This window comes from Thalassophryne amazonica, chromosome 7 (assembly GCF_902500255.1).
Source record: "Thalassophryne amazonica chromosome 7, fThaAma1.1, whole genome shotgun sequence".
Classification (NCBI taxonomy): Eukaryota; Metazoa; Chordata; class Actinopteri; order Batrachoidiformes; family Batrachoididae; genus Thalassophryne; species Thalassophryne amazonica.
The window spans coordinates 99,920,149-99,945,466 of NC_047109.1; the positions used below are offsets into that span (position 1 = coordinate 99,920,149).

General features: G+C 43.0%; 1 protein-coding gene across 1 annotated transcript in view; it reads left to right on the top strand.

Annotated features, from left to right (window-relative positions):
- The window catches only part of LOC117514673 (transmembrane protein 65-like), a 165,103-nt gene that overhangs the window by 86,901 nt on the left and 52,884 nt on the right, over positions 1 to 25,318 (top strand). The window contains exons 4-5 of the mRNA XM_034175242.1: positions 10,817 to 10,884; positions 15,052 to 15,106. Of these exons, the coding sequence (XP_034031133.1) occupies positions 10,817 to 10,884; positions 15,052 to 15,106 (123 nt within the window). The remainder of the gene's footprint in view (positions 1 to 10,816; positions 10,885 to 15,051; positions 15,107 to 25,318) is intronic.

Below are 25,318 nucleotides of genomic sequence, written 5' to 3' on the forward strand. Positions count from 1 at the left end.
TGTGACACTACATTCTCTATGTTGGTGGAGTTTCCCTTTTCCTTTGGAGGCATACATACAGACTACAGACTTCTGCTGAAGCCTTTTTGTTTTTTTCCTCAGCTGTTATTGATCCTTGTCTCTTCTGGGAGGAGGTGTATGGATCGCCTCAGTTAATGTGGTTCCTGTCTGTCTGTGGACAGTTTAAAGCCGGCCACTCACAACACCATGATGTATGGTTTGCTTGGCTTGTAGTTGTGTTACAGCGTGTTCAGCACCTCCATTCTGATCATGCATCTTGGTGAGATCAGACTGCAACACAGCTTTTCATTTATCCTCAGTAGTTCTGCATTGCAACATTTCTCGTATTGCAACATAATGTGCATTGCATTGTGTTATATCGATGTTAATGGTACAAGTGGAGACTCATAGAGAGCCGCACACAGATGGACACATTTGCAACAGGAGCAAGTCTTTGAGCATGCACTGGTGCTGTGCTTCATCACATCCTCAACGCCACGGACTTGCCTTGGGTCTGGGGTGGCAACCACCCAGGCAGACAAATGGTCCATTTCCACATCTCTAAAACAGCCATCTATCTGCCACAGCCAGGTGAAGTGTGGGCATCCCCTTGGCCCTCTTCAGCTACTGGACTAAATAATTGTATATTTTGTGTACACAGTAGAATTTCTCTCTCTCACACACATGCACACAAGTAGTATGGTGTTCTGCATCCGAGAGAACCTGTGTGACACTGCGCACAGTACACAGCTCCTGCTCAACCTTCACTGTGTGGGTAAAGATGCACACTGTAATGTGGGTGCAGTGATCTGCGGTTCTACTGAAATATGTTTCTGCATTACTTTGATTCAGAACTATGTTTTGTTAATAAGTCCCAACTGCTTTGTATGTAATGTGTGGCAGGTTTAATCACAGAGTTTTGTTGTGGATATATATTTAGGCACTGGTAACAAGTGATTAGTTTTTGGAGATGAACTGGGGCCTGTCAGATCCCGCTTTTTAGATACACGGCACACGCTCACCCTCCGATGAGTGTGTTTGTGTAAAAACCAGCTCTCTGGGGTCCGACCTTCGTGTCTCCACGGGTATTACCCGGCAGGGCTGCACAAAGGCTGTTCAAGCTGGTGGCGAGGAGATTCGTCTAGCTGCTCACTGCCTCCATCCGGACGTCCACCCCGCTGAAGCTGATCTCACACCCCGGTCGAATAGCCTTCTCAGGAACCAGGATACGAACCGGCCACGCCCGTTAACAGCAGCTCTCCTCTTGTGGATCAGGGCTCTTGGAATGTTGCTAGATATTGAATTTAGTGACTCGTACAGCGAGCCCCCAGGATGTGTTATTTTCATTAAAAAACCAGACTAACCTTTTAGAGCCTTTTTGATGTTGTACACCCAATAAACTTTAACTTTTACACCTTAAGAAGCATCAATAATCCAATGTCCGAGCCTTAACACTTTAACTGCATGCTTGGAAATTTATTGCAGGTTTTGCAAGTGCCAATAACATAATCAACATACATTATATGGTGATAATTTCACAACAGTAATTCAGGTATAATTAGAATAATGATTGGCAGAGATTTTTGCTTTTAATTCAATAATTCTGACTGATCTTACTTTGACTGGGACTGGATTGACTTCTTAACAATTTTTTCTAGGAGTGAGGGAAGGAGGTTTTTGATATTAGGGTCCCCAGCTCGATGAACTTGATTTCCTCTTCATCAGCTATTAATTGTTAGCTGACCACGATCCTTGTGTGATGTTGTAATCCTTCAGGAAGTTAATCCACATAAGAATTTATTCCGTCTTCAATCAACCAAAAGTTGATCTAATCCATTCTGGTATGCGATGATGTTCCTTGAGAGAGAAATCGTTGAACATTCCCCACTCAGACTTAAGGCCAGTGGTTACTCTCCGTTGTTCTGCTAGGCCGACTGGACGGCCTGAGCGGGAGTTGAAATCTCTCTCAAATGATCTTCTATGGCTCCAGTCCTCTCACTCCACGATTCCAATTGCTGCTCACAAGATGGTCAAGTCTTGTGATCTCCTCGTAGCAGGGGAGTAGTGGCAACAGCACCTCTCCCTGGAAGAATAACCCCGTTTTCTGGTGTTTCACAGTTTATATATGTGCTTGACTCTTCTTGTCCTCAGATCATCTTGGTTACCATGGGGACGCTGTTGACTCAAAACCTCCTCCCTTCTCCTTCTACTTTTACTGGAAATCCCCGCAGCCCCTACCAGTAACGTATTTCTCAAGTTCCTCTTTTCTGTTAACACTTCAGCTTTTCTGAGAATTCATTCTTTTAAATCATTTCTTTAGAATCACATCAATCATATTCAATCATTTCATTACAACTCTCTTTCACATAAAAACAATTCATATGATCATATACAAACATTTTCATTCCTTATTATTCATTTAATTTTTACCAACATCTTAATCATTTGATCAGTTGTTTAACATCAGCTTTTCTTGCCCCACTTGCAACATCTTCTTCACTTCCTCTTTTTCTCTGACTCTGCACTCTTTATGAAAAACAACTCATATAATCATTCATTTCACTTATTTGTAACATACTTTTTCTAATCAACTCTTAATTTTAACACGTTAATACTTCATTTGATCATACTTGTCATGTTAGAATCATTCATAGACATATTCCCTCGTCTTCACCACCGAGTTCATTCCGTGGGCCTCCCCATTTACAATGGAAAAGTCCGGTATGACCTCACTTACTCCTGCAAGGTACCAAACACCGTGCAGTTTAATCCAGCAGCATGTATATTAATTCCATGGCACGTATTATATTCCAAGATGAAAACAAGCTGAAAGCAAGCTTAAAGTCATCTTTCCTGACACCCCCTCCATGACTTGAAGCTCCGCCGATCTCTCTATACTTCCATAAAAACATCCTCGTCGCCGTCGACAAGATGAAGGGTGAGCACTTCTTTTTCATCCACCATTGGAGACAGAACAGGAGGAGCTGGAGTTGAACGACCCTCATCCAGCACCACGTACTCCTCTCCGCCCACCTGCAGATTGCCGTCGCCGTCAGAAGGCTGCTCGTCCAGTAGTGGTGATTGTGATGGTAATCCCAATGGAGACGGATTTGCCTCATATTCCTGAGATGATAATCCGTCAGGGAACGATGGTGCGCATGGTGAAGTGGGGGTGACGGGTGTATAACACGATGTGACTGGTGTAGATGGATGTGGTGATGTATCCTTTGTTTGAGGTGAAGCTTCAGCGAGAATATCCTCAGGCTCGGGCTGTTGAAGGTGTTCGTCCAGGAACACTTGCGTGAGGGCCTCCAAACACCAGTTCATATCCTCGGTTTGCACCCCAACCTCCGCAGAGCGCTGTGGAGATGAACGTGGAACTGGTGGTAATGAAGGACCAATGGCTACGATCCGGCCATCGGCAAGATGAGCTGTGGAGAATCTTATTCCCGTAGGATACATCCACATTTTGGTAAACACGGGGCAATACATATATCCCTCTGGAGACACTATAGTGTCAGCTCGTATTTGATCAATCAAGAGAGAATGCCAGATCATGTCTGCCTCGATCTCAATTTTTAAGTATGCTGCTGTTGGTACCTGGGGCAGAAAAGAAGTATCCTTCCGTCCCGTTATTCCCCGTGCCACTTGAACAGGGAAGTTGTTGCCGTAACACGTCGGGCACCACAGAGTCGGTGTTTTCTCCCAGAAGTACAGCGCTTGTTCCAGGGTGGCTTGACAATGAATACATCTTATATCCCCCCTATAGTGTAAGACGAAACATTAGTCTTTTAACTAGTATATTGCAAGCAAGCAAAAGTGTTCGTCGGGATTATTCAGATGTACGCCAGAGTCGCCTCATGATCACCGTAGGAGAGTGGGACTGTGGTGACGTTGTCATTCCCGCTGTAGCTGAAGGAGCCGTACGCGGGAAGCAAGCATCATAGGTCGTAAACCATAACAGCAGGAGTAGTTGACTAACCATGGACAGCCAGTATAAAGCTGATAACATTCCCCATCCTAAGGCCCAAATTATGATAAGTCCAAGTTTGTAGAGCCAGGGTTTCCTGCGTTGTATGGCTCCAGTTAACGTAGCTATGTACGCCAATAGGGTCAAGGCCATCACAGCTTCACACACAATGTCAGCTATCACTGCCGGGGCGTAAAAGATTGCTGTCATATCTATCACCATCCAAATTGTAATTGATGTGTACTGCCATATTCCCCAACAGTCAAACTGGAGAGTAAAGCGACCGAGGACGTGAGTTATGAATAAAGACAACCCTAAGTCACTCTGACCGTAGTGCAGATTGATGATTGCCAATCTGACACATCCATGTAGTAGCGTTACTATTCGCAGTGGTTGTCGTAAGTCCCAACGGCCGACACAGCAGTATAGCAGCCATATTAACAGTAGTGCAATAAACTCCACTCTACTCACTTTGAAGATGGTGTCATTTATGCCGCCAGTATTGTTGGACATTGTGCTCTCTTATTCTTTTTACTTATCTCCTTAAGTTTGTACGCTGTTATGTAGATGCTTCTTCTTCCTTCACTCCCCCAAGTTAGAATGAACAGGGCGTGTCTCGGCGTCGGGCTTTGTAGGCTTCATCGCTCCTCCCGTAACGGAGGAGGGGCTCCATATCACTGCGTTGTGTGCTCCTCCCACACAAGCGCAGGGCGGCTGCGAAACTTCCTTTTAACAAAACATATCCAATCACTGCAGCAATAATAAGTCCTATTATGATTAACAGATAGGGCCAAAGATATCCAAACAAATGTCCAATCCAACCAGTCACCACTTCGAGACCTTCTTTAATGACTTCTCCGGTCTTCTCCGGAAAGTGGTGATGATTCCTCCAGCTATTATTTGCGTTCTTTCCCACCAAGAACATTCATGCCGACCTCTTCCTTTTCCACAGCTCAACCAATGTTCTGCAGGCGATTCACATGTACCATTATTGTAAATCCGATTGGGTCCCAACCATTCGTAACCGACAACTTCTCGTCCTTCGCATAGACTTCTCTTGAAGGCATATCCTTCCTCAAGCATTATCAAAGCATCACCAACAAATGGCACTATGTGGGACCACGTAGTAAGGACGTGGTCCTTACTACGTCTAACTCCTTCCTGCCATGCTTGAAGGGTCCCTTTAATGGTTGGAATCTGTAACAACTGTGTACAGTTATATACCCATCTTAGCCAATTCCCTGTCTTAATTTGGTCTATGGGACATCGGGGGGATTTACCAGAACCTTCAGCCAAATTATTATGGTATTCTGTCTCATGTAAGCTTTCATAAATTCTATTTGCCACGCATTGATCAATTTTGCTAAAATCTTCCTGAGGTACTGACCTTAGCTCATCAGGCTTTGGTAGTTTTTGCACATAGAATTTTGCTTTATGTGGACCCCGCAAACTATGCCCAGTCCACATGTATCCCTTTGGAAAATTCCCCTCAAAATGTAGGCCTCATGTACAAAGAATTGCATGGATTTCCTGCTGAAAAACGGCTTACACTAAAACCCAGAAACTGACGTAAGCACAAAAATATCCAGACGTATCAAAGTGTGCATACACATGGATCTAAGCACGTTCCGTGGAATTGAGCGCACATGCAGATGTACCAAACTCCTCCCTCTCCATTCCCCTATTTAAATATGCAAGTCCATGTAAATAGGCACTGGGAAGTGGGGTTCCCCTCTGTTCGTTCATTCCACATGAACACAGAAAAAAATTATAATCCAATTACATATTTTTCCGCAAATCTGATTGGTTAATCGTATGACATATCAGGCGTATAAATATCTGTGGAACAGTGCCAAAGATGTATTACTCCATGCCCAGACCAGTGTTCTGTTGAGATGTCATTAGTTGAATGTCATTCCTGTCCTCCGCGCGCAACAGTGCATGCACACACAACAACGCAAGCGCACGCAACTGCACATGTGCAGTATTGTCAGGACGCGGAACTGTTGAGATGCACAATTTGTCAATGTGCCAGCTGTGTGCTGCTAGCTGTTAGCTCAGAGTGAGAGAAAGTTGTGTGCCGCCACCGCCAAAATGGGTGAATTTAAGCTACTGTATGAAAGTATTGATGTGGATTCTGATACGGAATTACCATTTCACGCTTGATGGATTTGATGGATTTTCACATTTGATGGATTACTCCTCTCTCTGACTGCTGTTGGAGAGATGCTCACTGTGTCACGGTAAGCCTCGCTGACCGAATTACCTACAGAAAAATAAATCGTGCAAACGATGGAATCGGATTAGAATGGGAATAACCCCCTTGTGTCTGATGATGTACGGTCGAACATATCCGTTTTACTGGTGACGCGTTAGCAGAGCCGGTAAAGCTGTATGTTTGACCGTATAACCCAGCCTGAACGTCCACCCATCATCAGATACAACAGGGTTATTCCCTAATTATACACAGTGTAAGCTACAGATGACTAGAAATGACGCAGAGACATGCAACAATAGTTTATTTAGTTCTCTGTCAAATGGAATAAACATGAAAAGGAAATAAAGTTTGTAGGAGCACGTGTGTGAGGCCATAAATGCTGTGGGCTCAGAGCAGCGCATACACTGAAGTAAGAAAAAAATGAGGTGCGCCACAGCTGACAGTGCGTGGCATTCACAACTTTACACATGCATTTATTCACAAATACTGAACATAGGGAGACAATCGGGGCCTGTTGAGAAGCTCTGCAGCTCTAGTTTCACCATCAAGAAAAACAAAAAGACAATAATAATAACAAAAAACATATTTGAATGCACACATGCCCAAATGTGCCTGCCCTGGTTTTCATTCAGAACAATTATACAAATAAACTATTTCCTTTTTAAGCAGCCACCCATCATGCACCGTACCAGCCCCCAGCCTGCTCCAAGCCAAACCCAATTCATTTGCGCATCACATACGGGTTGTACATTGATGGAATGAAATTGTTTCCTAGTAACAAAAACAAATTCATCATGTGACGGCGCCTTTATAGTAATGTGTGCACAGTCAATAGCTCCGATTGCATTAGGGAAACTGGCTCTCGCTGCAAATTGCACTTTAATGTTGGAGTGTAGTGTACCTAGATGACATTTGGATGATTGCGTTCCACACAGTTGGCATGGCTTGGGTCAAGGTTGACTGGCACACTCCTGACTGATTGGCGAGCTCCCTTCCTGTTGCTAGGAAGCCCAGTGTGGTCAGCTGTGTGGGCACAGACAACCCCTGGCTTGTCAGTGTGGTACAGGCTAGGGCTGGCCGCAGTTCTGTGCACAACTCCCATAATGGTAGCTTTGGTAATCGGAATTGACTTATGAGCCAATTATTGTCATTTGCAAGTAAATCTTCACGTTCCCAGAATACAGGCTCACTTTGGAATACATGCACCATTCAGAAGGTCTTCTAAAATTGCAAATGCATTAATGCCATTTTCCTCATCACTTTGTGCATGCTTTTATGTCCATATAATTGCAAACATGTGGGTGTGTTAATTGTTCATAAGTGTGTCTCTGGTGTGCACATCACTCTGATAGTAAGTCCCTTCGGCTGCTCCCTTGTTTGCACTCGGGGTCGCCACAGCAAATCCAAGGTGGATTTGGCACCTTGGCACAGGCACGCCGGATGCCCTTCCTGACGCAACTCCACATTACATGGAGAAATGTGGCAGGGGTGGGATTTGAACCCAGAACCTTCCGAACTGAAACCAAGCGCATTAACCACTTGGCCACCACCCCTGCTCGTGCACATCACTCTGATGACTTCTTGTTTTCACACTATCCGTTTCCCATCATCAGCTCTACTTGTTGGTAGTGGAACAATAGCTGTACAAATGGGTGTACGCCGGCCATGACTTTGATGTGGAGCACTACACATTTCCACCGTCATTTCACTTTTGATGCATCTGAACATTAGCATGGAGATGGACATATGCCATGTTTTTGTGCATACGCAGCCTTTGTACAAGGGGCCCCTTGTCTTTTTTTTGTTTGAAGCAATCTTTATCTCTGGTGGTAGAAATTAATGTAAAGGCGCTGCATGTGTCAGTCTACATTCAAGATCTGTTGTAATAATTAGAACAAGATTGTAATTGCCTCTTAAAATTATAAAAAGGTTTGTTTTCAACATTTTGGGTTTTTTTTTGTTTGTTTTTTTTTTGGTATGTCTGTTCCACCACCATCTATATAATATAGAATGTGAGTGCAAATACAGAAAGGACCAAATTGTACAACTGACACAAAGCAGCCAAGCGCAGGTGCGCCTTGTGTCCAGCATACAGTGAACTTATGTTGACCAAAGTGTCACTCTTACCTGTGATGAGTAACATTAGAAAATGCAGATTGTCCAAAGTTGCAGTTGCCTCTGGACAGAGAAATGTGGAGATGGTCTGGGAGTTTTGTTGAATTTCACGGTTTCAAGGTTTACTTGTTTCATCTGTTGAGGATTCAGAGCAGAGTGCATTTTAACATCTAACAATGTAGAAGTGAAATCTGTGTTTGGCGTTTATGTGAATAATGGTTTATTCACAGTCAGACTCGTGTAGCGAGTGAAAATTCTTTTGCCACAGTAGAATACAGGCTATGGAAAATAAATGTCTTTTCATTCAGTTTTGATTATGCTGTAAGCAAACATTTTACTGTAGATTAGTTAATTTGGCTTCTTATTTAAGTAAAATATCCTGAATGAGTTCAAATCTAAAATTAAAGCTTGGCAGTATTTGGTCTGTTATTCATTTTATGCATCTGCAAATGCAAGTAAACTATGCAGGAATGGGCACATTCTGATGGGTTTCCTTTTATTCTAAACAGGAAGTGCTTGGTATTCATGACTATTCCACAAAGGCCAAGTCTATGTACACTGAGCCTCGTGATGATCTTTAGTTTTCAAAGAAGAAATCATTTGAGTATGCAGTTTCATCCATATCTTCTTTCCTGCCTTGCTACCTGACTCTAAATTGGCATTTAAAAAGCACTGTGACTTTTCTGCAAGCAAACGTGAGATATTTGTCATCTTAACAGGAATCGTGTGGTATTCATGTATAAACAAAATGTATAATACATCACAACTTGCTGTGATTTTCATTTCTTTTGCTGTCCTTCTGTGGAGTGATGAGTAATTAATATTGCCTTATGAGTTCATTTCAAAAACAGCAGCAGTGTTTCGCAGCGTGACATTTTAAAAACTCTTATTAAGCAGTACTGAGACACTATTAATTAAGCATGGACATGACTTGGTTAGAGCATTTTAATTTTAATTTAATCTTTGTTTTACTAGGTTAGTCCCATTGCGATCAAGATCTCTTTTACAAGGGAGAACTGGAGAATGATATAGTTTCCAATTCTCCTAACCTGCATATCTTTAAATGCATTAAAACACCTTGCAATGAGTAAGCAAGATGTTCCAAGGTTGTAAGTTTTTGATATTTATGTTTCTTGAAATTAAAATGATTTTTTTTTTCATGGTTATCAGCAGCTTCAGTACCTTCGTCAGCAAGGAAATGTTTCCTGACCTTGACTTCATGGACAGTGCTGTGATCTTTGCGGAATCAATGAATACCCTGATTGTAGCGCTTGACAATTTCATTAGTCTGGGGTGTCTGGGGTCCTGATTGCCCTGGTTAAAGACTAAGTTCAATGCTTTAAATTATGTGTCTGTGATTCCTCTGCCTTTGCGGTCAAGAGACACAGTTGAAGAACTTGCGGAGTTATGAGGCCACTGGACAGAGGTATTTCGTGATGATAGTACCTTTGCAATTATAAAGGTCCAATTGTTTATGGTCCTGGAGTTGCCTGTCTTACTATATGGTTGTGAGACTTGGACACTTACCAGTGACCTAAAGTGGCAGCTCGTTGTCTTTAGTACTAGGTCTTTTTGGAGGGTCCTTGAGTAGTGCTGGAATGACTTTGTGGAAGAATGCTTACATAAGAGGATGAGTATCACTTGCATTGCAAAGGAACGTCAGCTATGACATTTTGGCCATGTGGAGCATTTTTCTGGACATAATCAACACAGAGGTACCTCAGGGATGGGGACCCCAGCAATTGGAAAAGCCAAGCAAATGAAGTAAGCACTGCATTTCTATAGCACTTTTTCTATCTGGCAGATGCACAAAGTGCTTTACAAAGGTGCCTCACATTTACTCTGTTTTCTGGATTTGGCACTTTTTGCATGTTGAAATAAAATGTCCACTGTTCCAAAGCTTTAGTCATATTTTTCACAATTTAGTAACATGAATACATCTGTCGTGACAACATATTGATAATATGTACCGCATGGAGGACATGGCACAGGGTGCAGTCATAGTATGCTTACTTTGCCACAAAGAAGATCTGACGCTCAAAACCCACCTGTCCCATAATTTCCTTTTATGTCTTGGAGTTTCACCAGGAGGTGTAAAACCTGTGTTAAGTCAACATGCTGATCCATACTGGATCTGCCGTGGCGACCCCGAGCAAAATGGAAGCAACCAAAAGAATCTTTACCACTGTGTAGAGGAGTTAACATGCTGCAGATTTTTTTCTTTTTGCTCATCTTTACATGGGATGATGTGCCTGATCCTGCGCCAGCTACCGACTCAGCCATTTTTCCTTCAGACAAATGAAATTGGTTTTTGTAAAGGTTTTTACACCTGGTTGTCTTTCCTTATGCTCACCCTCTGTATTTAACTGAAATTGGAACCAGCAAGCCTTTCTATGTTGGTGTTCACTCTTTTTATTAACCAATATGTGAACTTATAAGTAATCATTAAAATTACTTTAATTGTATTGGCATGTTGTTAATTTATTGTATATGGTTTTGTTTTTCTTTTGCAGTTCTGCTGCACAATGCAATCCCTTTTGTTGGATTTGGATTCCTGGACAACTGCATCATGATTGTTGCTGTAAGTTTGTCAGCTTCACACAGTCACGTGGTCATGTGCCATTTATTGTGTAAAATGATTATAATTCCTTTCCACCGGGGTCTCTCCTGTGCTGAAAAGCAAGTGGAGTATATACTCATGACGGTGCACAGACAGTACTTTAACCGGAATCAAATAACTGTTATTTAATTTAATGTACTCTCCCTCCCTGTCTTATCCTTCTTTGTCTTCTGTGTCTCCTCCATTCATATTTTAGTGTGTGTGTGCATGTGTCTTTTTTGTTGTTGTTGTTGTCTTTGACATTTTCTAACAGACTATCTCCTCACTTTCTCTGTTTTTGCGTCTGTTTCTGTTTGTGTGTCTTTCTATTTCTGTTTGCTTTTTAATATTCCATACACTATTTATTTAGCTGCCATAATTCTATCCATTTAGCATTTGATAAATTGTTCAATATAATCAGTACAGAGGAAGTTAATTAAATCTAAATGCAGTGGAACTGGATTAGACTCACTGCAGGAGTAGACTGAACTGGAACTCCATTCTTTAACTTCATTTACGGCAATGATGAATTCTTAAGGATCACCTGTAGAAAAAAGACACAATATTATTGTTTGCAAGACAACAAAGAGAAAAACTTAATGAAATGAAAGTCACAGTACAGGGAGAAAGTTAAAATATGTCAACATTATACTAAATTTTTTTTCTGTTTTTGCTCTTTGTAAAGCCAAAGGCGTAATGGTAAAAAGTGATATCTAGACATAAACATGTTTTTGATTTAGATTCACCTTGTGAATAGTATTTATTAAGACTTTGTGTGCATATATAGAATATACTGTAAGGCTTGGCGTTTTAAATTCAGTATTGGCATTGGAATATACTAAGTCATGCACCCTGATGATACCACTTTGCTCTTCAAAATTTGAGACTTCAGTTGGAATGTTACCTATGTTCAGCATACAGCATGATCCTGCACCAACTAAGTGGATGCAGATCTGAAATTTGTCATATAAGGGCCATTGTCAAATCAAGCATTTTCCATTTGAGGCAGCTGGCCAAAGTAAAGCCCAGTTCTTTTGAGGCAACAGTTTGAGACAGTAATCCATACCTTTATTACTACTCGGCGGGATTACTGTAATTCACTGTATGTGGGGATTAGTGCCTTCTCCATCGCCCGTCTTCAGATGGTACAGAATGCTGCTGCATGTCTTTTAACAGGTACATGTAAATACAAGCACATTTCCCCCATTTTAGCCTCACTCCACTGGCTGCCCATACATTTTAGGATTCATTTTAAAATTGTTTTAGTTGCTTTTAAAACCCTGAATGTGCTTCCCTCTCATGTCATCTGAGCAGCTGCTCCTGCACAGGACATTTTGCTGAGTAAAATTGACTCTGCTGGGATAGCATTTGATCCCAGTCTAAATAGAGTAAATTACACTCTATCATAGAGTGAAACAGCTCGACAGTTATCACAGACTGAACAGTCCCAGCCTAAACATTGGCCCGCCCTGCCTCCGCTGTGCATATGTCATTCCGGAGCCCAGCCACCTATCTGACACAGAGTCTCTCCACCCAAAGCGATCAAATGGATTAATGGGATTATTAACCATAAGATGACAAGGTAAAACTTCTTGAATCATTCTAATGTCAGTTTTAAGCAGAAACGAGGCCGTTTAAGCAGAAAGGAGGTGAAACTCTGTGATGCTTGAAATGACGCGCAGTGAACGCATCAGCTAGCAGCTGGTGTAGCCGCGGCATTTTGATTATGATGGAATAATGCTGAATTTATGCAGACATAATTGTTGTACAAAAGCTTCAGATATCTGTTGCTGAGATAGATGATGACTGGAGTGCAGTTTTAAGCAGAAACGAGGTGATAATCAGTGAACCGCGGCTGATGACGTATGCTAAGTGACGGCAGGGCTGACTGGGGACCATTTGGTCAGCGACGCAGTCTAGTCAATGCAAGTGGTTTTACTCCAATAACAGTTGATTTTACACTGTGTTGAGTTGATTTCGCTCTGTGATATGTCACTCTGTTTGGACTGGGATCAAATGCTATCCCAGCAGAGTAAATTTTACATAGCAAAATTTCCTGTGTGAGTGTGCCGAAAACTAAGCAGAAGCTCAGAGAGGACTGCACATTTGCTGTTGCTGCTCCAAAATTATGGAACGACCTGCCTCAGCAGATAAGACAGGCCTCATCTCTGTCTGTTTTTAAATCTCTTTTTGAAAACCCATCTCTTCTCCTTGGCCTTTGACACCTAGTGAGACGTTGACTTATTTGATTTGATTTGATTGTTTTATCGTGTGGTTATTTTTATCCATGTTTTATGGCTTTTAATTATTTTAACTGTGTTTTGTTTACAATTTTATGTGAATTTTGTCTTTTATGATGATTTTTATTTTCTGTTCTGCACTTTGGTCCGCTATGTTTGTTTTGAAGTGCTTAATAAATAAAGTTGGTTGGTTGGATGTTACGGACTTTAAGTTAAAAACATTGTCATTTTGGTTTGAGACCTTCAATTAAGGTAGTAAAAATTACTACAGTGAACACAATGAGTCCAAATACCACAAATGATTTTTGCTAACAATGCCACTATCTCACCTTAACGGAAGAAGTGAACAGATAAAAGATTTAAAAAAAAAACGAAATGGGATTTTGATCTTTAATTTTGTCAGTAGTAGCAGATTTGGCATCTGAAGACACACAAGCTATGGGCATTATACTCACTCATCTTCAACCGCTTTTCCGGGTTCAGGTCGGGGGTGGGGTGGGGGGGGGGCATTATACTTGAATGAAATAATTATCTCTCCTGTAAACAAAGATTTGGGGGTTATACAAGAATCATTTTATCAATCAATCAATCAATCAATCAATTTTTTTTTAATATAGCGCCAAATCACAACAAACAGTTGCCCCAAGGCGCTTTATATTGTAAGGCAAGGCCATACAATAATTATGTAAAACCCCAACGGTCAAAACGACCCCCTGTGAGCAAGCACTTGGCTACAGTGGGAAGGAAAAACTCCCTTTTAACAGGAAGAAACCTCCAGCAGAACCAGGCTCAGGGAGGGGCAGTCTTCTGCTGGGACTGGTTGGGGCTGAGGGAGAGAACCAGGAAAAAGACATGCTGTGGAGGGGAGCAGAGATCGATCACTAATGATTAAATGCAGAGTGGTGCATACAGAGCAAAAAGAGAAAGAAACAGTGCATCATGGGAACCCCCCAGCAGTCTACGTCTATAGCAGCATAACTAAGGGATGGTTCAGGGTCACCTGATCCAGCCCTAACTATAAGCTTTAGCAAAAAGGAAATTTTTAAGCCTAATCTTAAAAGTAGAGAGGGTGTCTGTCTCCCTGATCTGAATTGGGAGCTGGTTCCACAGGAGAGGAGCCTGAAAGCTGAAGGCTCTGCCTCCCATTCTACTCTTACAAACCCTAGGAACTACAAGTAAGCCTGCAGTCTGAGAGCGAAGCGCTCTATTGGGGTGATATGGTACTACGAGGTCCCTAAGATAAGATGGGACCTGATTATTCAAAACCTTATAAGTAAGAAGAAGAATTTTAAATTCTATTCTAGAATTAACAGGAAGCCAATGAAGAGAGGCCAATATGGGTGAGATATGCTCTCTCCTTCACCATTTTATCCATCTGTTCATCAGTCCATGAGTCTTGTAAGTACAGCTCCTCCTAAAACAGTTGGTGAATTTACTTTGGATTTACTTTACTCAGTGGTAACACTGCATATGAAAATGTACATGAAGAAAATTTATTCAGAACAAACATCTGCAAGGGAGGGTAATTTCTTCTGCATTTGACGTAATTGATGCATCATATAATATTGCCATTGTAAGCACAACTCCTCCTAAACCAGATGGCATATCACAATGAATCATCACACAGTGCACACAGTGTGACTATGTGCTTGAAGAAAAATAATTCTGGCTCAACTCAATGGGAGATAAGTGTACTTTTTAAAATATATCCTATATGACAATTAACTGTGTAAACAGGCCTGTTGGGCTCTTTAATGCAGAGGTTGAGCAATTTGTTAATTCAGATGTTTCATCATAAAATGTTTTACCACCACCATTATATAATGCTTGCAAGCAGTGAGCATGGCAGAGCAGGGACTAGCCCACAGGGTGGATAATTTACTAAAATCTCTGCATTTGTATTCTGCAGGGCACACATATCGAGTTGTCCATCGGTGTGATACTCGGCATTTCAACTATGGCTGGTAAGTTTAAAGAATGGTTTATACACTCAACAAAAATATAAACACAACACTTTTGGTTGTGCTCCTATTTTGTATGAGATGAACTCAAAGATCTAAAACTTTTTCCACATACACAATATCACCATTTCCCTCAAATATTGTTCACAAACCAGTCTAAATCTGTGATAGTGAGCACTTCTCCTTTGCTGAGATAATCCATCCCACCTCACAGGTGTGCCATATCAAGATGCTGATTAGACACCATGATTAGTGCACAGGTGTGCCTTAGACTGCACACAATAAAAGGCCACTCTGAAAGGTGCAGTTTTATCACACAGCACAATGCCACAGATGTCGCAAGATTTGAGGGAGCGTGCAATTGGCATGCTGACAGCAGGAATGTCAACCAGAGCTGTTGCTCGTGTATTGAATGTTCATTTCTCTACCATAAGCCGTCTCCAAAGGCGTTTCAGAGAATTTGGCAGTACATCCAACCAGCCTCACAACCGCAGACCACGTGTAACCACACCAGCTCAGGACCTCCACATCCAGCATGTTCACCTCCAAGATCGTCTGAGACCAGCCGCTCGGACAGCTGCTGAAACAATCGGTTTGCATAACCAAAGAATTTCTGCACAAACTGTCAAAAACCGTCTCAGGGAAGCTCATCTGCATGCTCGTCGTCCTCATCGGGGTCTCGACCTGACTCCAGTTCGTCGTCGTAACCGACTTGAGTGGGCAAATGCTCACATTCGCTGGCGTTTGGCACGTTGGAGAGGTGTTCTCTTCGCGGATGAATCCCGGTTCACACTGTCCAAGGCAGATGGCAGACAGCGTGTGTGGCATCGTGTGGGTGAGCAGTTTTCTGATGTCAGTGTTGTGGATCGAGTGGCCCATGGTGGCGGTGGGGTTATGGTATGGGCATCTGTTATGGACGAAGAACACAGATGCATTTTATTGATGGCATTTTGAATGCACAGAGATACCGTGATGAGATCCTGAGGCCCATTGTTGTGCCATACATCCAAGAACATCACCTCATGTTGCAGCAGGATAATGCACAGCCCCATGTTGCAAGGATCTGTACACAATTCTTGGAAGCTGAAAATGTCCCAGTTCTTGCATGGCCGGCATACTCACCGGACATGTCACCCATTGAGCATGTTTGGGATACTCTGGACCGGCGTATACGACAGCGTGTACCAGTTCTGGCCAATATCCAGCAACTTCACACAGCCATTGAAGAGGAGTGGACCAACATTCCACAGGTCACAATTGACAACCTGATCAACTCTATGCGAAGGAGATGTGTTGCACTGCATGAGGCAAATGGTGGTCACACCAGATACTGACTGGTATCCCCCCCAATAAAACAAAACTGCACCTTTCAGAGTGGTCTTTTATTGTGGGCAGTCTAAGGCACACCTGTGCACTTATCATGGTGTCTAATCAGCATCTTGGTATGGCACACCTGTGAGGTGGGATGGATTATCTCAGCAAAAGAGAAGTGTGTTGTGAAAGTGTAGTGACACGGACCCACAACAGGGGGCGTAAATGAATGGACAATAGAAGGAGTTAAATTTGAACACTTTACTGTTGTGAATGCCACAACCACACACAGCAGATTATAGAATAATACAAAGTCAATGGATAAAGGTGTCGTGTGGGCAGGCTCGACGATAGGAGACGTCCGTCTAGAGAAGAACCGGAACCACACGATTTCCTCCACTACCGAACCCGAAGGATACTGGAGCCGCCAGGTCCCGAGTCCCTCAGGTGGCCACCGTCTCCGCGTGTCAGATCTGGTACTGCTGGCGAAGAGCAAAGACAGTCAAGTGTGGGTGTGTGTACACCCAGTAACAACAACGGTGGGAATTCCACCTCCACCTCAAATCACACACTCATGCAGCTCCTGTTTAACCACTTATCTGGTTGGGGTGTGAGGCGAAGCCGTCGCTAATCACACCAAACGCCAATCCAGCAGATAAGGAAACACCACAGGAAAACGGCTGCAAAAAGAGCTCAGATTATTTGTCAGAGTTGACGACAGCTGAGAAGTTACCTCCGTAGAAGAACGATATCTCGGCGACGTGGTGGAGGTGTCATCCTGCTTTTATCCGGGGTGAAGTGCAGATGATCGGTGACAGCTGTCACAGTTGATGAGTGACAGCTGTCACCTCGGCTGTTCCTGTGAGGTGGCAGCGCCCTCTCGTGCCTGAAGCCCACACTTCAGGCAGGGCGCCCTCTGGTGGTGGGCCAGCAGTACCTCCTCTTCTGGCGGCCCACACAACAAAGTGCTCACTATCACAGATTTAGACTGGTTTGTGAACAATATTTGAGGGAAATGGTAATATTGTGTATGTGGAAAAAGTTTTAGATCTTTGAGTTCATCTCATACAAAATGGGAGCAAAACCAAAAGTGTTGCGTTTATATTTTTGTTGAGTGTATTTTCAAAGCAAAGCTTATACTGCTTATGGTACAGTATGTTTCATCATCATCACAAATCTTTTCTTATTGTTCTTGCTCACTTTTTACATCATCCTTGAATTGGGATTTGAATCATAATCCAGCAAAATATAGTGAGACAGTGACACAGAAATGGGGAAAGGTCTAAAGTAATGATCATTTCATGCATATGATAATAATGCTCTCCAGCAGATTTAATGGCTTTATAATAGCCACTTAGTTTAAAGAGGAACATTTGCATTTTAATATTCTGATTTGTTCCCTTGGCATATGTGGTGAAGACTCAGACTTTAGTGTGTAACCTTAAGGCCCCCTGACTTTGATTCATGCACTAGCACGGCCTGTGTCGTGCTGGAGAGTAAACTCGTCTTTAACGGGTGCAGACAGGACGCAGGAGGGGCGCCGGTGCGTGCTATTGCGCACAAAGAATTTTGAAATGTTCAAAAAATCTTTCACGCATAAATGTTGTGCTACGTGGTGTGATCTAATCGCCAACACGATGTTCAGCTCGTCAAGTGGAGTAAAGAAGAAGTGAACAGAGCAAGTGGTGACGTCAGCGGATTGTGTCGATTATAACAAGTTGTTAAATCTGTTATAAACACACTTTAACAGCTGCACACAAGAAGGAAAGAACACACAACTGTTTTACCAAGCCATGATAAGGTAAGTGTTGTGTGGGCAGCTGAAGAGGAGGTACTGCTGGCCCACCACCAGATGGTGCCCTGCCATGTGGGCACCTTTTTGCCCTGAAGAGGGCATGTTTGGCCTGTTGGCCTCTGCTGGCACCACCAGGTGCGCACCATTTAGGCTGTGAGCTGATTTTCATCTTCATCATCCACTCCATAAAAGCCTGGGAGAGACACCATAACTCTGCCGAGTTATCAGTTTACCACACAGGTAAACCTACTCAGCCGTTTTGTGCCGTACGCACATTCATTGTTTCTGAAGTCTTTGCAGTTGTGACTTATACTTGCAGCTTGTAGCCGAGTTTGTGGAAGTTGGAGGAGTTGGCGTCTCCACTCCTCACTTCTGACTTACTAAGTATAACAATTGACACTGCATGTCCTCCAGTTTTTCCTCTGCACTCTGGGAGTATCTGGATTTATTCCTCCACGAGGATAACTGTGAGTTGCTGACTGTTTGCTGGGTGTCCACACACCCACCTTAACCTGTTTTTGCTCCTGCCAGCAGTACCGGTCCGACAGCCTCGAGCGGTGGCCACCTGGGGGTACCAGGTCTTGGCGGCTCTGGTGTGTTGCAGGCCTCCGGCTGGCGGTGGAACTTCGTGGGTTTCGGCTCTTCTCTGGATAGGCGTCTCCTACCCTCGGGCCTGCCCACGTGTCACCAATATTATTAATTGGACTCAGCATATTTGGAATCTGTTTTGCACATTTTGCATAATAAATTGTGATTTATTGGAATTCCTATTGACCGCTCATTTACGCCCCCTAAGGTGGGTCCATGCATTCACTTTCACAACAGTAAGCATGACAAATAATTATCTTTTTAGACAGCTCCAAATGCTTTCTGCAGCTTGTTAGGTGTGCACGCGAATGGCTGAAGCTGGAGCGGTCCTCTGTGATTCAGAAAGTGATTACAGCCATTTTCAATGGCCAGTTTGCAGAGAAAATGATTAATCTGACACAAAATAATTATTTTCTATACATAGTGTCCAGTGCAGAGCGCGTGGCACTTGGCACCCGGCTGGGATCACAGCGGGTAGGATCATCATGACGACATGCGTGCTAGTGTGTGAATCAAAGACATGCTTGTGTCAGGGGGCCTTTACACTGGATGTGAATGAGGACAAGAGATTAGTGAATGTGACTATGTAATGCTATGGAAATGTTATGATAATTTTCCCGACAGTGCTAAAGCCCCTTTCACACCGGGGCTGCTCCCAGTTTCTTCCTGTTGCGTCATGATGACGCAGGAATATCTGCATCAGGTGCACGCAGCAGGAGGCAGAGAGGAGGTGAGAAAGCAGCCTGCAGGTTCTCTGCACAGAGAAGTCAGAGTGGACAGTTTGGGTGCAGCCAGACTGTGCACTCTGATTTTTCTTCTACTTTATATTTGTTCTTGTGCTGAGCTGCAGGTCTCACTCTGAGTTCTGTTATAGTTTATTTTTCCTCCTTTGACTGCGAGATGCGCGCGCGTGCGCACGAACAAACCATCCGTGAGTAAATATGGAGATGTCTGGAGTTATAGTTAATGTGGACATGTCCTGTCTCTGACAATCAGTCTGTGAGCAGGACTTATGTCCTTTTTTGTCCTTTTTTTAACTGTGATGAGAGAGTTTGAGGGGAACTAACTGCCTGCTGCCAGACAGTTTTTTTTCCCTTCCTTTTCATTGTTCACATGCACATGCATGAATGAATTGTCCATGAGTGGACTGGAGATGTCTGGACTTTTTACTGGATGTCTCTGGCAATCAGTCTGTGAGCAGGACTTTTATGGATTTTATTTAAACACATTTGTGAGAGAAGAAGCTGCAGCTGTTTCACAGTGCCTCTCTTCACCAGACAGCTCCACACAGAGCTGCAGCTGCAATCAGCATTTTTTTTTCTGTGGTCTTTTTTTTTAAGCGTGTAGTTTTAACTGCATTGAGTACACAGTATAAAAACAATCCTGCATGATTTATACTTCGGGAACAATGGAACACAGCAGGAATCATAAATTGGTGTCGGGTAACGTCGTCTTGTGAAGGTGTGGCTTCCAGTCACGCTGAGTACCGTCCTGTTGCTCTGACTTGCGCTAAAACCACTTAATTCTGCATCGAGCAGAGAACACAAAAAAAATTAAACATGTTTAAATTTTGTTTGTGCCCCTCGCGCTGTTGTGGTGCTGAGCTGCATCGTCTTGGCACTAGGTTGCTTCTATGTGGCGTCGTCATAACGACACACGGAACAACTGGGAGCAGCCCCGGTGTGAAAGGGGCTTAAGGTGTGTCACAAAAAATGTTCCCCCCCAAAAAAACAGAACTGGTGCAAAATTCTGTTTCAGTCCCATTGCTAATCCTGTCCAATCTGAGTTTGTCACGTTGACTCTTATTTAAACTTCTAAATGTAAAGTGCATGTGCACGAACACAGTGCGAGCAGCCGCGCCACATCGTTCCGCTGATGTGGAGAAAAATAAAATAAAAACCAGCTGTATAATTAGTGAATATCACTGGATTGATATGAGTAAAAGGGGACACAATACAGAACCCTGCGGTTAAATAACCCTGGTTAAATAAAAAATAAATGCCACTCACAGGATTCAAACCTGCAATTTCAAAATCTCAGATTCTCAGATTACCAGATGGAGACTTTACCATTGCGCTACAATCACTCTTATACCAGGAGCAAAAAATGCCTAAAGTCAACAAAAAGATAAATGTATTTTTTTTTAAAAACAAAAAAAGCGCTGTGATAACTGACAAAATGGTGTTTGTTATGGCATATTTTTGGTGATACGTGACTGAAAGTGGCATATTTGTGGTGGTGTTGGCTTGTCATATTGTCATAGTCCTGCGGCACGCATGTTCTGCCGGACATATGTCGGGCCGGTCACTCGTGACATTCAGATCGCCTCCTGCATGATCTGATGGTCCGTTTCACATGGAGCAGCCTGCCGACGTGCGCTGTGTGTGGCCGCTGCAGCCTGGCTGTGTGCACTCAGACATGGCTGTTCGGCTCCCAAGTGATCATATCTGTAAATACATATCATCAGCATGTCATGCAAGTCTGCTCTCCCCCCTGCACACCACGTGTGTGTGTGGGGTGGGGGGCGCGACACACGGGCATGCCACACTCGTGGGGGCACTTAGACAAATTTCACTGCCAGCTCGAAAGTGGTCGTCTGCTCACTATTTTCGTGCTGACAGCGCGAACTGCACCACATTTTCTAAGTGCCAAGCAAGCGGTGTTGGATGTTCGTGTGTGTCACCTGGAATTTGGCCAGCACCTGCCGCGAGAGGGATTAAATGGGCTCTCACAGGGCATTCTCTGTTTTTGGCCACTGGTGTGCGCGAATAGTTGTCACAGTAGGTGTACGATGCGTTGGAGGCAGCTACGATTTTCATGACTGGCATGCAATTTCTCCTTTGTGCGCTAGTCACCTTCAATTGTGTTATGTGTGAAATGGCCCTTACCTTTGCTCTTCTTTTTATGATGTTGCTTTTGTAGATGAGAATGCAGTAAATTTGAGAAGTCAAATCAAGTCACTGAAACAGTGACGATAAATGTGCAATGGTTTGATTCCCTTTAAATCTCTAAAAGTGAAGTGATGATGGAGATTTAGATTTAGCCAAAGGAAAAAGGCAGTCCTAAAGACAAATGGAGTATTGGGGTTATCAGGTTACAAAGTCAGGCAGTGAATGTAAAATCCATTTTCAGAGAGGCTCCATGTAGTCTGATAAGCAGTGGCTGTTCTTTCTCTGTCATGTATTTTTCTAACTGGATGTGGGTTTGGGTTTGACAGAAAGAACTACCAAGATCCCACATATAGTTGTAGAAATCAAGAAGCAGTTTCTTTGCTCATCCTGTTTTTCAATCAAACAGTTTTCACAGCAGTTGTACTGTTATTCATGGTTACTAAACTGGAGCTGGGTTTTTGGGGGGTCTGTGATTTGAAAGACCGTAGGGATCCCCATCGATCCAAAGTAATTTAGCCCAAGTGTTAAGTCTGCCATCAGCTCCACTAATCATACATATACTGTAATATCAAAGCGACTCATGTGGTACAGTTAAAGAAGGAGGTAGCACCAGTATAAAGTGGTGCACTGCTGAGTTGAGATAATTGTTATTTAAACAGACGTAATGAGGCGGAGAAACTCAAGGAGGATTACATAAATTAAAATTTAGAGCTGAAGTAATTAACTCACAATCTCACTGCTTTGGTGGGTCATACCTTGCTCCCCAGAAGTTGGAATGTTTTTATTAGAGTCTCATAATTGTATTGGATAATTATATTTTAAATGCATCATAGCAAGTCTTCTTTGACTGATAACAGGTGAGACAAAATGGTACATGGACTGCATGTATATAGCGCATGTAGTGTGCTGCTCCTTTCTTTGACTGATAACAGGGGGGACAAAATGGTAAATGGACTGCATGTATATAGCACATGTAGTGTGCTGCTCCTGAGCCCATTATAGTGAATTAATAATAGTAGATAAATAGGTGCCTGTTTTAGCTCGGGCTTGCCACAGCATATCCAGTGTGGATCAAAATGGTAATTTGGCACATGTTTTATGATAGATATCCTTTTTGTAGAAAGAGATATGAAAATTTATATATACGAGGTCTGTCCATAAAGTATCGTACCTTTTTATTTTTTTTTTTAACTATATGGATTTGATTCATATGTTTTCATGTCAGACAAGCTTGAACCCTTGTGCGCATGCGTGAGTTTTTCCACGCCTGTCGGTGACATCATTCGCCTGGTTATCACAAGAGCTGGACATCAGCCATTTTCCGGCAGATTTCACTTTTAACAAGAGATTTTGTCGAGAGACAAAGGAACACCTCCGTTTCGGCGTGTCAGAGGACAAGTTTGGACATGTCCAGCTCTCCACAATTTCACTGATACTTACTGGACTGGTAAGCATTGAAAGCCGAGATAGACATGTCCAAACTTGTCCTCTGACATGCCGAAACGGAGGTGTTCCTTTGTCTCGCTTCCAAAGCGAATCGGTCGTGACGCACGAAGCCTCCGCGCGGCTTTCCATGACAAAATCTCTTGTTAAAAGTGAAATCTGCCGGAAAATGGCTGATGTCCAGCTCTTGTGATAACCAGAGAAAGAGCACACGACAGTCTCGTATCCACAGAGCCATCAGCTCAGAAATGGTCCGGTGGCTTGTGCCGTGTCGTCGCAGCTCGGAGCGCGGCGCGCTGAGCGTCCTTAAAGGGGTCCTTAAAGCTGTACTAACAGACCTTATTCTCTGTGAAGCCCATAAAATTTTCACCGAAAGCCAGATCAGTTTTTCAAATAGTTTCCAGGTGCCAGTCTCTAACAGCTTCTGAAAAAATTCTGATGGAAAAAAACCCCAAATCATTCCGCCATTTCCAGACAATGAAAATCCGACGACAGGGCGGGACCACTCCTTCCACAAGGCGTGCTCACAGGCAAATGACGCAACCAACAGGCGTGAAAAAACTCACGCATGCGCACGAAGGTTCAAGCTTGGCTGACGCAATCACACGTGATTCAAATCCATATGGTTTTTGAAAAAAATAATAAGGTCGGATACTTTTCTAATAGACCTCGTATATACGAGGTCTGTCAATAAAGTATCGTACCTTTTTATTTTTTTTAAACTATATGGATTTGATTCATATGTTTTCACATCTGAACGCCATCTCAAAGCCATCCTGTGAGACCAAAACAGAGGTGGTTTTGTCTCGCTCCAGTAGCGAATCCATCGTGACGCGCGAAGTCTCCGCTCGGCTTTCCATGACAAAATCTCTTGTTAAAAGTGAAATCTGCCGGAAAATGGTTGATGTCCAGCTCTTGTGATAACCAGAGAAATTGCACACGATGGTCACAGACCCATACAGCCATCCGTTTAGAAATGAAATGGTCGCTCAGCCTGTGGATGGCTTCGGAGCGCGGCGCACCACCAGTCGCTCTGGGCCGTCCTTAAAGTGACAGTAACACTCCGTAATCTCTTTGAAGCCCATAATATTTTCACCAAAAACCATCTGAATTTCTCGAAAGGTGTCCACTTTGATGTCCCTCACAGTTTCTGAAAAAATTTTGATCAAGCAAAGTGGCAGTCTCTGAGCCATTCCTAAACAATGAAAAAAAACGACGAGTGGCGTGGACCACTCCTCACTCAAAGCCTGCTCACAGGCGAATGACGCAACCGACAGGCGTGAAAAAACTCACGCATGCGCACGAAGGTTCAAGCTTGGCTGACGCAATCACACGTGATTCAAATCCATATGGTTTTTGAAAAAAATAATAAGGTCAGATATTTTTCTAATAGACCTCGTATATATATATATATATATATATAGTGCATCTGGAAAGTATTCACAGCACTTCACTTTTTCCACATTTTATGTTACAGTCTTATTCCAAAATGGATGAAATTCATTTTTTCCCCTCAAAACTTTACGCACAATACCCCATAATGACAATGTGAAAAAGGTTTTTTTTTTTTTTTTAGATTTTTGCAAATGTATTTGGAAAAAGAAAAGAACTCACATATATAAGATTTTTCACAGCCTTCGCCATGAAGCTCAAAATGGAGCTCCGGTACATCCTGTTTCCACTGAACATCCTTGAGATGTTTCTACAGCTTAATTGGAGTCCACCTGGAGTAAATTCAGTTGATTGGACATGATTTGGAAAGGCACACACCTGTTGATATATAAGATCCCACTGTTGACAGTGCATGTCAGAGCAGCAACCAAGCATGAAGTCTAAGGAATTGTCTGTATACCTCCGAGACAGGAATGCCTTGAGGCACAAATCTGGGGAAGGGTACAGAAACCTTTCTGCTACTTTAAAGGTCCCAATGAGCACTTTGGCCTCCATCATCCATAAATGGAAAAAGTTCAGATCCACCAGGACTCTTCCTAGAGCTGGCCGCTCATCTAAACTGATTGATCGGGGGAGAGGGACCTTAGTCTGGGAGGTGACCTAGAATCCAATGGTCACTCTGTCAGAGCTCGAGCATTCCTCTGTGGAGAGAGGAGAACCTTCCAGACGGACAGCTATCTCTTCAGCAATCCACCAATCACACCTGTATGGTAGAGTGGCCAGAAGGAGGACGAA